Source organism: Chiloscyllium plagiosum, unplaced genomic scaffold (genome assembly GCF_037043375.1).
Source record: "Chiloscyllium plagiosum isolate Xiang-an unplaced genomic scaffold, Cpla_swu_hap1 HiC_scaffold_6, whole genome shotgun sequence".
Taxonomy (NCBI): domain Eukaryota; kingdom Metazoa; phylum Chordata; class Chondrichthyes; order Orectolobiformes; family Hemiscylliidae; genus Chiloscyllium; species Chiloscyllium plagiosum.
Window position 1 is genome coordinate 127541809 of NW_028270144.1, and position 13203 is coordinate 127555011.

The 13203-nt window shown below is 47.5% G+C and overlaps 1 protein-coding gene across 4 annotated transcripts in view; it reads right to left on the minus strand.

Annotated features, from left to right (window-relative positions):
- The window catches only part of pde2a (phosphodiesterase 2A), a 541714-nt gene that overhangs the window by 313276 nt on the left and 215235 nt on the right, over window positions 1-13203 (minus strand). For 3 of the 4 annotated variants that reach the window (XM_087988442.1, XM_087988444.1, XM_087988443.1), the window contains 3 exons: window positions 6710-6819; window positions 6004-6059; window positions 3672-3731 (listed from right to left, as the gene is read on the minus strand). In XM_087988442.1, the coding sequence (XP_087844568.1) occupies window positions 3672-3731; window positions 6004-6059; window positions 6710-6819 (226 nt within the window). The remainder of the gene's footprint in view (window positions 1-3671; window positions 3732-6003; window positions 6060-6709; window positions 6820-13203) is intronic. The other variant, XM_087988445.1, reaches the window with a different exon arrangement.

Consider the following 13203-nt stretch of genomic DNA (forward strand, 5'->3'; position numbering starts at 1 on the left):
GCGGCACAGTGGTTAGCACTGCTGCCTCACAGCGCCAGAGACCCGGGTTCAATTCCCGCCTCAGGCGACTGACTGTGTGGAGTTTGCACGTTGTCTGCGTGGGTTTCCTCCGGGTGCTCCGGTTTCCTCCCACAGTCCAAAAATGTGCAGGTTAAGTGAATTGGCCATGGGAAATTGCCCGTAGTGTTAGGTGAAGGGGTAAATGTAAGGGAATGGGTCTGGGTGGGTTGCTCTTCGGAGGGTCAGTGTGGACTTGTTGGGCCGAAGGGCCTGTTTCCACATTGTAACGGGGGCAGATGCAGGGAGGATGGTGGGTTTGTCCAGGGTTCAGTCTGGGGATTTGGCATGGACCAAATGGAGATGAGGAGACATTTCTTCACCCAAAGCATGGTGAGCCTGTGGAATCCATTAGCTCAGGAAGTAGTTGATGCCAAAACATTCAAGAGGCAGGTAGATATAGCACTTGGGGGGAATGGGATGAAAGATTATGGGGATAAAGCAGGATTAGGCTATTGAGTTGGAGGATCAGCCATGGTGGTGATGAGTGGTGGAGCAGGCTCGAAGGGCCGAATGGCCTCCTCCTGCTCCTATAGAAACTTACAAGAAAATGCATGGCTTAGAAAGGGTGGATGCTGGAAAGTTGTTTCTGTCAGGCGGGGAGACTAGGACCCATGGGCACAGCCTTACAATTAGAGGGGGTCAACTTAGAACGGAAATGAGGAGACATTTCTTTAGCCAAAGGGTGGTGGGCTTGTGGAATTCACTGCCAGGGAGCGCAGTGGAGGCCGGGACGTTCTGTGTCTTCAAGGCAGAGATTGATAAATTTTTGATCTGGCAATGAATCAAGGGCTACAGGAAGAGTGCGGGTGAATAGAATTGAAATGCCCATCAGCCATGATTAAATAGCAGAGTGGTCTCAATGGGCCGAATGGCCGTGCGTCCACTCCTATTTCTTATGGTGTTATGGTCCTTGGAAGTTTTATAGGGCGGCCACCTTCCAGAACGTTGGGTCAGTTTCTGTTCCTCTGCCCAATTTACTGACACTTTTACAGGGACACTCGATGAGCAGTTGTTTTCAATGGGAAAAGCTGGTGAAGACCCGATAACTACCAACAGGGACTCACTGAACACCCAATCCTCAGCTCACTCCACGTTCTGATGCACTTTGAAAGCAACTGAGAACTTTAAAAGCGTCAGTGTTGGAACATTGGGAAGACAGAAGCCAATTTACACACAGCAGGCTGCCACATTTCCCCCCAGCAAGGTGGGAATGATCGAATCACCTCCTCTGGAATACTGATTCAGGGATAAATATTGATGTCGCAGGAGGATGGTGCCTCCTTCAGTCCTAGGTCAGTCATCTCAGCTCCAAGACATCCATGCAGGAGTTCCACAGGGTATCCTCAATCATTCCACCCCACTATGCCATCATTACCTCCCTCGTTATTACAGCCAACCTATTTGGGTGTTTTGACACATGGGCAGGTGGAACCTGGCTTACCTAGCCCAGAGGTAGGAACACTACCACCACACCACAAGATCCTAGTTCCCCAGGGTAGATATTTTTCGAAACAACCTGTTCAGAGAATCCATCACATGCTTCTGGGACCTGTACCTGGGCCTCCAGACTCAGAGATAGGGTCATTACCACTGCACCACAAGAGCACTAGTTCCTCAGGGGCGTGTCCTAGTCCCAACCATCTTCAGCTGCTTCATCAATGACCCTCCCTCCATCATAAGGGCAGAAGTGGGGATGTTCACTGATGATTACACAATGTTCAGCACCATTTACGACTCCTCAGATACTGAAGCAATCCATGATCAAATGCAACAAGATCTGGACAATATCCAGGCTTGGGCTGACACGTGGCAGGTAACACTCATGCCACACAAATACCAGACAATTATTATCACCAATAAGAGACAAACTAACCACTGTCCTTGACATTTACTGGTGTTGCCATCACTGAATCCCCCACTATCAACATCCTGGGGGTTAACATTAACCAGAAACTCAACCGGACTCACCAGATAAACACAGTGGCTATAAGACCCAGTCAGAGGCTGGGAATACTGCAGTGAGTAACTCACCTCCTGACTCCCTAAAGCTTGTCCACCATCTAAAAGGCACAAGGAGTTGGATTCATGTGGCACTACATATGACCTCACCACACTTCTGTATTTGTAAAATCTTCGTCACTGTCCTGTCTTGAAACCATCACCTTGATAACTTGTTATGGTCCCTCTACCATAATTAGTTTGTGTAGTTTTGGATTATTTGTTACTTTGGTTAGACCCTCAGCATGTGACCCTTACACCCATCATGTTATTCCAGCCGTTTGGTTTGTCTCCAGCACCACCTCATTTTTAGTTTTTTGTAATTATCTCTCCGTCTCAATTTATCGGTCATCCCTTCACTTGTTATTCAGCTGTTGACACTTTACTCACACCGTCTGACACTTTCGATCACCTGCAGAGACTTATTATTCAGTCTGGGTTGAGACCCCACTCACACCATTTGTACGATCTTTTTGTCTCCCTGTCGATACGCTTCTCTCCACTTCCCCTGCTGAAGGGGCTGCACTCCAAAAAGTTTGTGATTTCAAATAAACCTGTCGGATTATAACCTGGTGCCGTGTGACCTCTGACTTTGCCCACCCCAGTCCAACAGCAGCACCTTCACATCAAGTCAGGAGTGTGATGGCATACTCCCCACAACACTCAAGAAGCTTAACATCACCCAGGACAAAGCAGCACGCTCTATTGGCACATCCACAAACATCCACTCCCTCCATCACTGACACTCAATAGCTGCAGCGTGTACCATCCACAAGACGCACTCCAGAAATTCACCAAGACTTCTCAGACAGCACTTTCCGAACCCATGATTACTAGATGTTCAAGGCGAACAGCACCACCTCCCAAACTTGGAAATATATCCCCGGTCCTTCAGTGTCACTGGGTCAAAATCCTAGAATTCCCCCATAACACCATGATGGGTCTACCTACAGCACATGGACTGCGGTGCTTTAACAAGGCAGCTCACCCCCACCTTCTCACATCCCAGGAACAGATTAGAAAGTACTGCACTTGGGAGGTCAACAAGTCAGGAGAAGGTGGACACTGCAGATGCTGGAGATCAGAGTCAAGAGAGTGGTGCTGGAAAAGCACAGCAGGTTAGGCAGCATCCGAGGAGCAGGAGAATGAACGTTTCAGGCCCTTCCTGAAGAAGGGCTCATGCCCAAAACGTCGACTCTCCTGCTCCTCGGATGCTACCTGACCTGCTGTGCTTTTCCAGCACCACACTCTTCGTGGTCAGCCTGAATTACAGGATCCAGTGTCTGCAGCGGGGGTGTAGTTTTCAGTCTGAGTTAGATAGATTCCTGATGGTCAGGGCGGTGAAGGGATTGTCAGGCAATATGTAGAAATGTGGAGTTGAGGTTAAAATCAGATCAGCCACGATATTATTGAATGGTAGTCCAGACTCAAAGGGCTGAATGGCTTCTTCCTGCTCTTTGTTGTTATGAACACAGGTTTGTCTGTACCCAACAATGCCCAGGCTGAGATTCTGTCTGAGCTAAGATGGTATTATATCAGGGTGGGTGGGCAGTGGCCGGACAGTTTCACTGACCGAAGTCAAGATTAGGGTGTATCAACAAACCCATACTCACGTGTTTTTCTAGAAGGTTCAGCGACAATTCATCAACATTCTCCAGGATACCACAATAAATCTACAAAAGAGTAAATATCAAGGCAAAGGTCAACACACAAGGATGGTTTGGGTGACTACATGCATCAACAAAGGGTACAGTGTCAGGGAGCGACATAGGCTCGGACGTTACAACCATAAGGTTTCCAGATGGAATTACAAAGTCAGCCCCAAGGCAGGGCTGCCATTGGTGGAGTGATTAAAGTAGGGGATTTCGGTAGGGACTGAGAGTAATAAGGAAAACCGTGGATTTCGAGACAATGATAAGAATTTGGAATCAGAATGGCTGGTGGACTAGAAGCAATGGAGAAGGTAAAGTTGCCTTGTCTTACCTGACTAATGGGGAAGTGATGGCCCAGCAGTATCATCGCTGGACTATTAATCTAAAGACCGAGGGAATGTTCTGGGGACACGGGTTCAAATCCCACCGATGTGGAGTTTGAATTCAATAAAAGAACATTTGGAATGAGAACTCTAATGATGACCATGAATCCATTATTGGGAAACCCCATCTGGTTCACTAATGAAGGAAACTACCATCCTGACCTGGTCAAGCCTACTCATGACTCCACACTCACAGGGGTGGGGGTAAGTCTCAATTGCCCTCTGGGTAATTAGGGGTGGGTAATAAATGCTGGCCTGGCCAGCAATACCCTCATCCCATCAACAAATAAAAAGAAAAACACAGGACTGCTCTGTTAATTAGAGAGAGAGAGACAACTGGTGGGGGCTTTAACCTGAGGGTCACCATGCCTCAGGCGAGGGGAGGCTGAGACGGAGAATTCTTTATGGTCTTCAGCCGGTGTGGAAATTGAACCCGTGCTGTTGTCATCACTCTGCATCGCGAACCAGCCATACAGCCAACTGAGCTAACCAATGTCCTTAGAAAGGACCAACTTTGGTACGCATTGACAACATTAGCCTAGGATTATACAGCCAGGGAAATTACCGAGACACCATCATCATTGGAGCAGAGGAGACTGAGAAGGCAGACAATTGAGATGCATAAAAATAATCAGGGGCACATTTTTAGGGTAAACAGGAAGAACCTACTCCCGGGCATGGAGGGGTCAATGGCCAGGGGCATGGAGAGGTCAATGGCCAGGGGCATGGAGAGGTCAATGGCCAGGGGCATGGAGGGGTCAATGGCCAGGGGCATGGAGAGGTCAATGGCCAGGGGCATGGAGGGGTCAATGGCCAGGGGCATGGAGAGGTCAATGGCCAGGGGCATGGATTGAAGGGAAAGTGCCAGGAGGTTGACAGCAGGATGTGAGGGAAAAGCATTTGCACCCAGAGGGTACTGGGAATCCGGAACTGGCTGCCTGTCAGGGTGGGAGAAGTAGAAACCCTCATCACATTGACAAAGGATTTAGATGTGTACTCGGAATACAGGGCAATGGGCCAAGTGGAGGGAAATGGAATCAGAATAGTTATTGATCAGCACGGATATGATGGGCTGAAGGACCTTCGCCTGTGCTGTAGACCTCTGCTCATGGTGACTGGGCAACCCCTATTGCATTGGTGAAGTATTCATGATTGTGTATGATACTGGACGGCACCCAGCATGGGGTGACTGCGCAGGACAGACAGTGGCACTGGGTACAGGCACTGACTGACACACATACACAGACACAGACACACACAGTCACTCAGACAGACACACACGCACATTCAGACACACACACACACTCTGACCGTCACTCAGACAGACACACACAGACACAGATACACACACACATTCAGACACACACACAGACAGTCACTCAGACAGACATACACACAGACACTCAGAAAGACAGACAGACACACATACAGACCGTCACTCAGACGCACACACACATTCAGACACACACAGTCACTCAGACAGACAGACACACAAAAAGACAGACAGACACACCGACAGACCGTCACTCAGACACACACACATTCAGACACACAGACTGTCACTCAGACAGACAGATAGACACATTCAGACACATACAGTCACTCAGACAGACAGACACACACACACAGACACACACACATTCATACACACACAGACACTCAGACAGATACACACACACAGACCATCACTCAGACAAACACAGGCAGACACACACACACACACAGACCATCACTCAGGCACACACACACACACATTCAGACATGTACACACACACACAGAGACTGTCACTCAGACCATCACACACACACACACACACACACACACACACACACACACACACACACACACACACACACACACACACACACACACACACACACACACACACACACACACGAAGCGTCCTTACCACAATCACAGAGATCACTCTCCCCACATCCTCGTCCACCACAGGGATAATGATCACTGTATGGGGAAAGACAAACAGTCAAAGGAGATTTAGGGTCTTTGACCAGGTGAGTAACAAGATAAATCAAATGGCTATGGAGGGAGGGAGGGAGGGAGAAGGGGAGTGGTGAAGGTAGGCAGGGATGGTGAGCAGGGGTGGAGTGGTGGGGTGGGGAATGAGGAGGTGGAAGGGTACAATGATTGGGGCTGAAGGGGTAGGAAGGTGTGGAGGTGAGATGGTGGAAGGAGGCGAGGGAGTCAGTGGAGGGTGGGGTTGGGGGGAGTGCTTTGTGCAGATTTAAGCCACAGAAAGGGAATGGTGGAGGGTTTGGCGGAGAATGGAAGGGGCTATCAGGAGGGTGGGAGTGAGAGGATAGACAGACACGGCTGGGGGTGGGTGGGAGGGGGAATGGGAGGGGGTCGTGTTGGGGAATAGGAGACGGTTTGGGGGAAAAGGGGTTTGGGAGAGGACTGGGAGGGCTTGGGTAGGGGGGTAGGGAGTGGAGTGGGACGGGAGAGCAGGATGCAGTTGGGAAATGGGACGGGCGTGGGAGAGGAGAGGGGGGGATGGGAGGGGAGGAATGGGAGGGCTGGAGACAAAGGTTGGGGCAGGGGTGTGAGGGAGGAGAGGTGGAGGTGGCTGATTCAGATGAAGTAGCTCCACCCACCTTGTTTGTCGTTCGGCAGCGGAGCGACCATGTGGTTCATCTTGGTGACCTGGATGTCAGTCTTGTGGAGCCCGTTGCATTCAATTCTCGACTTTGTGATCACTGCTTCTCTGCGAGAGAGAGAGACAGAGGGAGAGAGAGACAGAGACAGAGAGAGAGAAAGAGAGAAAGAGAGAGAGAGCAAGCACATCCAGTGAAGACCACTGACCAACCAGACCATCGCTCCCTCCCTGTGCAATACCGACAGAGTGCTGCACTGTCTGCGGTGCCTGTGATCCCAGGAGATAGCAAACCAGCACTCTCCCCCTTGCCCCACATGGACTAATCGCAGGGACTGCATTTGAAGGCACAGTGGAGGTGTTTGTCCCCACCTCCTGCCCCAGTTCATTGAGGAAACGACAGGGACAACCCTATATCCGATATTGTATTTGATAATGAACTAGACTTAACTCAAAATCTCTCAATAAAATATTCTCTGGGAAAACATCACTTGGGGAGTGTTGCTGAACAAAAGACCTTGGAGTGCAGGTTCATAGCTCCTTGAAAGTGGAGTCACAGGTAGATAGGATAGTGAAGAAGGCGTTTGGTATGCTTTCCTTTATTGGTCAGAGTATTGAGTACAGGAGTTGGGAGGTCATGTTGCGGCTGTACAAGACATTGGTTAGGCCACTATTGGAATATTGTGTGAAATTCTGGTCTCCTTCCTATCGGAAAGATGTTGTGAAACTTGAAAGGGTTCAGAAAAGATTTACAAGGATGTTGCCAGGGTTGGAGGGTTTGAGCTATAGGGAGAGGCTGAATTTTTTAATTGAATTGAATTTATTGTCACGTGTACCGAGGCACAGTGACAAGCTTTGTCTTGCGAGCAATACAGGCAGATCACAGAGTTAAGGAGCATCGATAGTAAATAATAGGTAAACAGCGGCAAAACCAAAACACAGGTACAGGTGAATGTTAACAGTTTGTGAGTCCATTCAGTATTCTAACAACAGTGGGAAGAAACTGTTACGAAACCGGCTGGTGCGTGTGTTCAGGCTTCTGTACCTTCTCCCCATGGTAGAGGTTGTAAAAATACATTGCCAGGGTGGGATGGATCTTTGAGAATGCTGGCGGCCTTTCCTTGACAGCGAGCCTGGTAGATGGATTCTATAGATGGGAGGTTGGCCTTTGTGATTGTCTGGGCCGGGTTCACCACTCTCTGTAACTGTCTCTGATCTTGAATGGTACAGTTGCCATACCAGGTAGTGATACATCCAGACAGAATGCTCTCGATGGTGCACCTATAAATGTTGGCAAGGGGATTCGCTGTCATGCCAAATTTCCTCAGAAGAAGAGACGTTGTTGGGCTTTTGTAACCAGTGCGTCCACATGAAGAGTCCAAGAAAGCTTGTAGTGGATGACCACGCCCAGGAGTTTGACACTCTCCACTTGTTCCCCCTCTGTGCTGTTAATGTGTAGGGGGGGCATGAGTAACATCCCACCGAAAGTCAATAATGAGTTCCTTGGTTTTGCTGGCATCGAGAGCCAGGTTGTTCTCAGTGCACCATTTTTCCAGGTCTTCCACCTCCCGTCTGTAGTCTGTTTTGTCACCATCTGAGATTCGACCGACTGTGGTGGTGTCATCAGTGACCTTGTAAATGGCATTAGTCTGGTATTTGATGACACAGTCATGGGTATACAGTGAGTACAGTAGGGGACTGAGTACGCACCCCTGGGGGGCTCCAGTGTTGGGTCTTAGTGAGGATGAAATATTGTCCCCAATCTTCACTGCTTGTCGCCTGTGGGTCAGGAAACTGAGAATCCAGTTGCAGAGAGTGGGGCTTAGTCCGAGATCACTAAGTTTAGTAATAGGCTGGGGCTGTTTTCCCTGGAACATTGGAGGCTGAGAGGTAACTTTATACAGGTTTATAAAATCATGAGGGGCATGGATAGGGTAAATAGACAAGGTCTTTTTGCTGGGGTGGGGGGAGTCCAGAACTAGAGGGCAACTTTTTCACACAGAGGGTGGAGCGTGTATGGAATGAGTTGCCAGAGGAACTGGTGGAGACTGGTACAGTTACAATATCTCAAAGGTTTCTAGATGGGTTTATGAATAGGAAGGTTTAGAGGGACATGGTACAAGTGCTGGCAAATGGGACTAGATTAATTTAGGATATCTGGTCGGCAGGGACAGTTTGGACCAAAGGGTTGGTTTCCGTGCTGTACATCTGTACGATTCAATGACACTATCATACTTTGTCTCCAAGCCACTCCCCATCCTGACTTGGAAATATATCACCGTTCCTTCACTGTCGTTGGGTCAAGATCCTGGAATTCCCTCCCTAAGAGCATTGTGGGTCTACCCACAGCACATGGACTGCAGCAGTTCAAGAAGGCAGCTCACCCCCACCTTCTCAAGGGAGGCAACTAGGGACGGGGAATGTTACACCTCACTGGGGCAGTGTACTGGAAATCAAGCTCAACTATTCCTCGAGTCATAGAGATGTACAAAACAGACACAGACCTTTCGGTCCTTCTCATCCGTGCTGACCAGATATTCTAAATTAATCTCGACCCATTTGCCGTGTTTGGCCTGATCCACAATCAGTCCACAAAGATTTTACAAAGTACCGTATATACTTGTGTAAAAGCCGACCCGATTTTATAACAGCTTTGGTCTTGTTTCACAGCATTTTTATTCCTTCCTTCCTTCCCGCAGGATTTGATTGGAGGAGCTGATGATGATTCCTCACGGCTACAATGAACAGTGAGACTGGACGAGAATCAAATGTCTGATAACGTTTTTATCAGAAATAAAAGCTTAAAATGAAAAACAGAGAGAACTTGAAGAATTTGGCAGGAAAGTTTAAGAAGCACCAAGTCAGAGTCAGGTGACAACGTGTACCTCAACTTACTGCAATCCGTGGTGCTTTTTCTCTTTATGGGTTTACAGTTCAATTGGGTTTCTGCTAATGATATGGTATCGGGTCATAGGGTCATAGAGATGGACAGCACGGAAACAGACCCTTCGGTCCAACCCGTCCATGCTGACCTGATATCCCAACCCAATCTAGCCCCACCTGCCAGCACCCGGCCCATAGGTTTAGGGTGAGAGGGGAAAGATATAAAAGAGAGACCTAAGGGGCAACGTTTTCACACAGAGGGTGGTATGTGTATGGAATGAGCTGCCAGAGGAAGTGATGGAGGCTGGTACAATTACAGCATTTAAAAGGCATCTGGATGGGTATATGAATAGAAAGGGTTTGGAGGGATATGGGCTGATGGTACATTGACCTTCAGAGCAAGAGGATTCAAGTATTAGAGCAGGGATGTCTTGCTGCAATTCTGCAGGGCCTTGGTGTGATGGGTCTTCTGCCGATCAGAACGGTCCTCCTTGATCTTTTCCTCAGTTGTTTGTAGGATGCACAGGGTGACTCATTCCCACTTACAAAGGCTCTTTGCCTTCTGAATTAACAGTCAAAACATACGCCAACTAGACAGGGGAAATCGACTGGCTAACTTCACACTTGAGACATATTTTACTGCACAGCAAACAGCTCCTCCTCCTCCAGAGGCCCAGTGCCTTCTGTCAAAACATTCACGCCCTCAAGCTCTTTGGCAGTTTGGGAGCCAATCACATAGTTGCTGTCAGGCAGAAGGCCTTTGTCATAGATAATTAGTCATTCGTCCGCAGACCAATCAGCTCCTTGTGAACGGTCAAAGCTTCATCCGGACACACCCCTTGGCTCCAGTTCATCTGCAAGCTCACCTTCCACTATTACTTGAATAAGCAGCTGTGTAACTAGTACTTGCAATGAGGGCTAGTTTACTTGCTTTCAAAACCTGCAGCAGTCCTTCAACAACCCTTGACCTTTATGCCATCCCTTTCCAATATCAGTCCCCAATTAAAAATGTCGAATAAAAACAGAGTCACTGCAGTAACAAATGCTCACATCCCATGAACTAAAAGAAAAGCCAAACAATTGATTTTCATATTAAGTTTGAGAGTGACTTACTCAAGTCCAAGATAAGAATCCTATACTTTATTGAAGCCCATTATCTCGGTACCTGGAGAGAATCTCCATGGCAAGTTTCCAAACAGAGCCGCAAATATATTTGAAAGTAATGTATTTTGAGGCCTAATGAGATAGGGCTGGAGAGTGGGACTAGCCGGGTAGCTCTTTCTGGAGCCAGTGGGCTGAATGGCCTCCTGTGCTGTAAAATTCTATAATTCTTTGATTCCATCTGGGTAAAGTCAATTGGATAATTTAAGTAACTGATATGGCTATAAATAAATAATGGGAAACATTCAAAGAAATAATACAAAGTGCTCAACAAAAATATAACCCACTAAAAACCACAAAATCAGCAAAAAGGGAAAATTGTTCAGTTTCTCCAAAGTCGAACATACCACCAGATTGAAAGAAATCTTTTAAAATTGCAAAATAAAGCTGAGCACTGGGATTAGAAATCAATAAAGGGCCATTAATAAATTGGGTAACAACAGAAAAACAATGCAGTATGAAAAGCGAGGAAAATAGACATGTTAACAGCGTTTGGAAGAATATAAAAGAGAGAGAGTAGCTAAAGTCAATGTTGGTCTCTTCGAGGCAGGTGATGGGGAATGGGGAATGAGGACACGGCAGAGACTTTGGACAAATCTTTCATAACTGTCTTCACAATAGAAAGCAGAAAGTACATACCAGAGATAGGAATGAACCGAAAAGTGAAGTTTAAAGCAATATCTGCAAAGGTACGTTCAAGAAATGGAATAAACTACAAACTGTAAATTTCCAGAATCTGATGGCTTACATCCTGGGATCCTATGGAACATGGGATAGTGTGTAAAGGTGAGGTAGCAGAGGAGCCTAGTCATTGGTGCAATCAGCCCGGCAGACTGAACAGCCTTCAGCCATTCCAGTACCGTATCCTTTTATTCATCTGACAGAGTCTGCTGTTATATTCTGCATCAACAATTCTGAGGTGTTTAGCAGAGTGCATATAGGTCAAACTCTTCAAAGTCAGGATCATTGAATCGGTTAGTAACAGCAATAAAAAGTCATGTCTGCACTTGGACTGTTTCAGTTCAAATCAAAAAGGCTCATTCTTACAAACATCTCTCCTGTTCATCAGTGTCACTTATACACAAGGAAAACGTGTTACATTTTTTTGTTTGTTTTCCTTCACTGAATTCAGGTTAAACGCTCGGCACTGACATGCCAGGGCAGCTCAGTCATGGAGCTCAGCTTACAATTGTTCCCTTGACAGCAATAATTGTTTGCATTATTCTGGCTAGCACTGTGAAATGCAACTAGTTATCATTGCACTATCAGAGGCTTCAAACACTCCCACGACAGAGATAGCACAGGGTTAGATACAGAGCAAAGCTCCCCATACACTGTCCCTATCAACACTCCCAGGATGAGGACAGTACAGGGTTAGATACAGAGCAAAGCTCCCTCTACACTGTCCCTATCAACACTCCCAGAATGAGGACAGTACAGGGTTAGATACAGAGCAAAGCTCCCTCTACACTGTCCCTATCAACACTCCCAGAATGAAGACAGTACAGGGTTAGATACAGAGCAAAGCTCCTCTACACTGTCCCTATCAACACTCCCAGGATGAGGACAGTACAGGGTTAGATACAGAGCAAAGCTCCCTCTACACTGTCCCTATCAACACTCCCAGGATGAAGACAGTACAGGGTTAGATACAGAGCAAAGCTCCCTCTACACTGTCCCTATCAACACTCCCAGAATGAGGACAGTACAGGGTTAGATACAGAGCAAAGCTCCCTCTACACTGTCCCTATCAACACTCCCAGAATGAGGACAGTACAGGGTTAGATTACAGAGCAAAGCTCCCTCTACACTGTCCCTATCAACACTCCCAGGATGAAGACAGTACAGGGTTAGATTACAGAGCAAAGCTCCCTCTACACTGTCTCTATCAACACTCCCAGAATGAGGACAGTACAGGGTTAGATACAGAGCAAAGCTCCTCTACACTGTCCCTATCAACACTCCCAGGATGAAGACAGTACAGGGTTAGATTACAGAGCAAAGCTCCTCTACACTGTCCCTATCAACACTCCCAGGATGAGGACAGTACAGGGTTAGATTACAGAGCAAAGCTCCCTCTACACTGTCCCTATCAACACTCCCAGGATGAAGACAGTACAGGGTTAGATACAGAGCAAAGCTCCCCCTACACTGTCCCTATCAACACTCCCAGGATGAGGACAGTACAGGGTTAGATACAGAGCAAAGCTCCTCTACACTGTCCCTATCAACACTCCCAGGATGAAGACAGTACAGGGTTAGATTACAGAGCAAAGCTCCCTCTACACTGTCCCTATCAACACTCCCAGGATGAAGACAGTACAGGGTTAGATTACAGAGCAAAGCTCCCTCTACACTGTCCCTATCAACACTCCCAGGATGAAGACAGTACAGGGTTAGATTACAGAGCAAAGCTCCCTCTACACTGTCTCTATCAACACTCCCAGAATG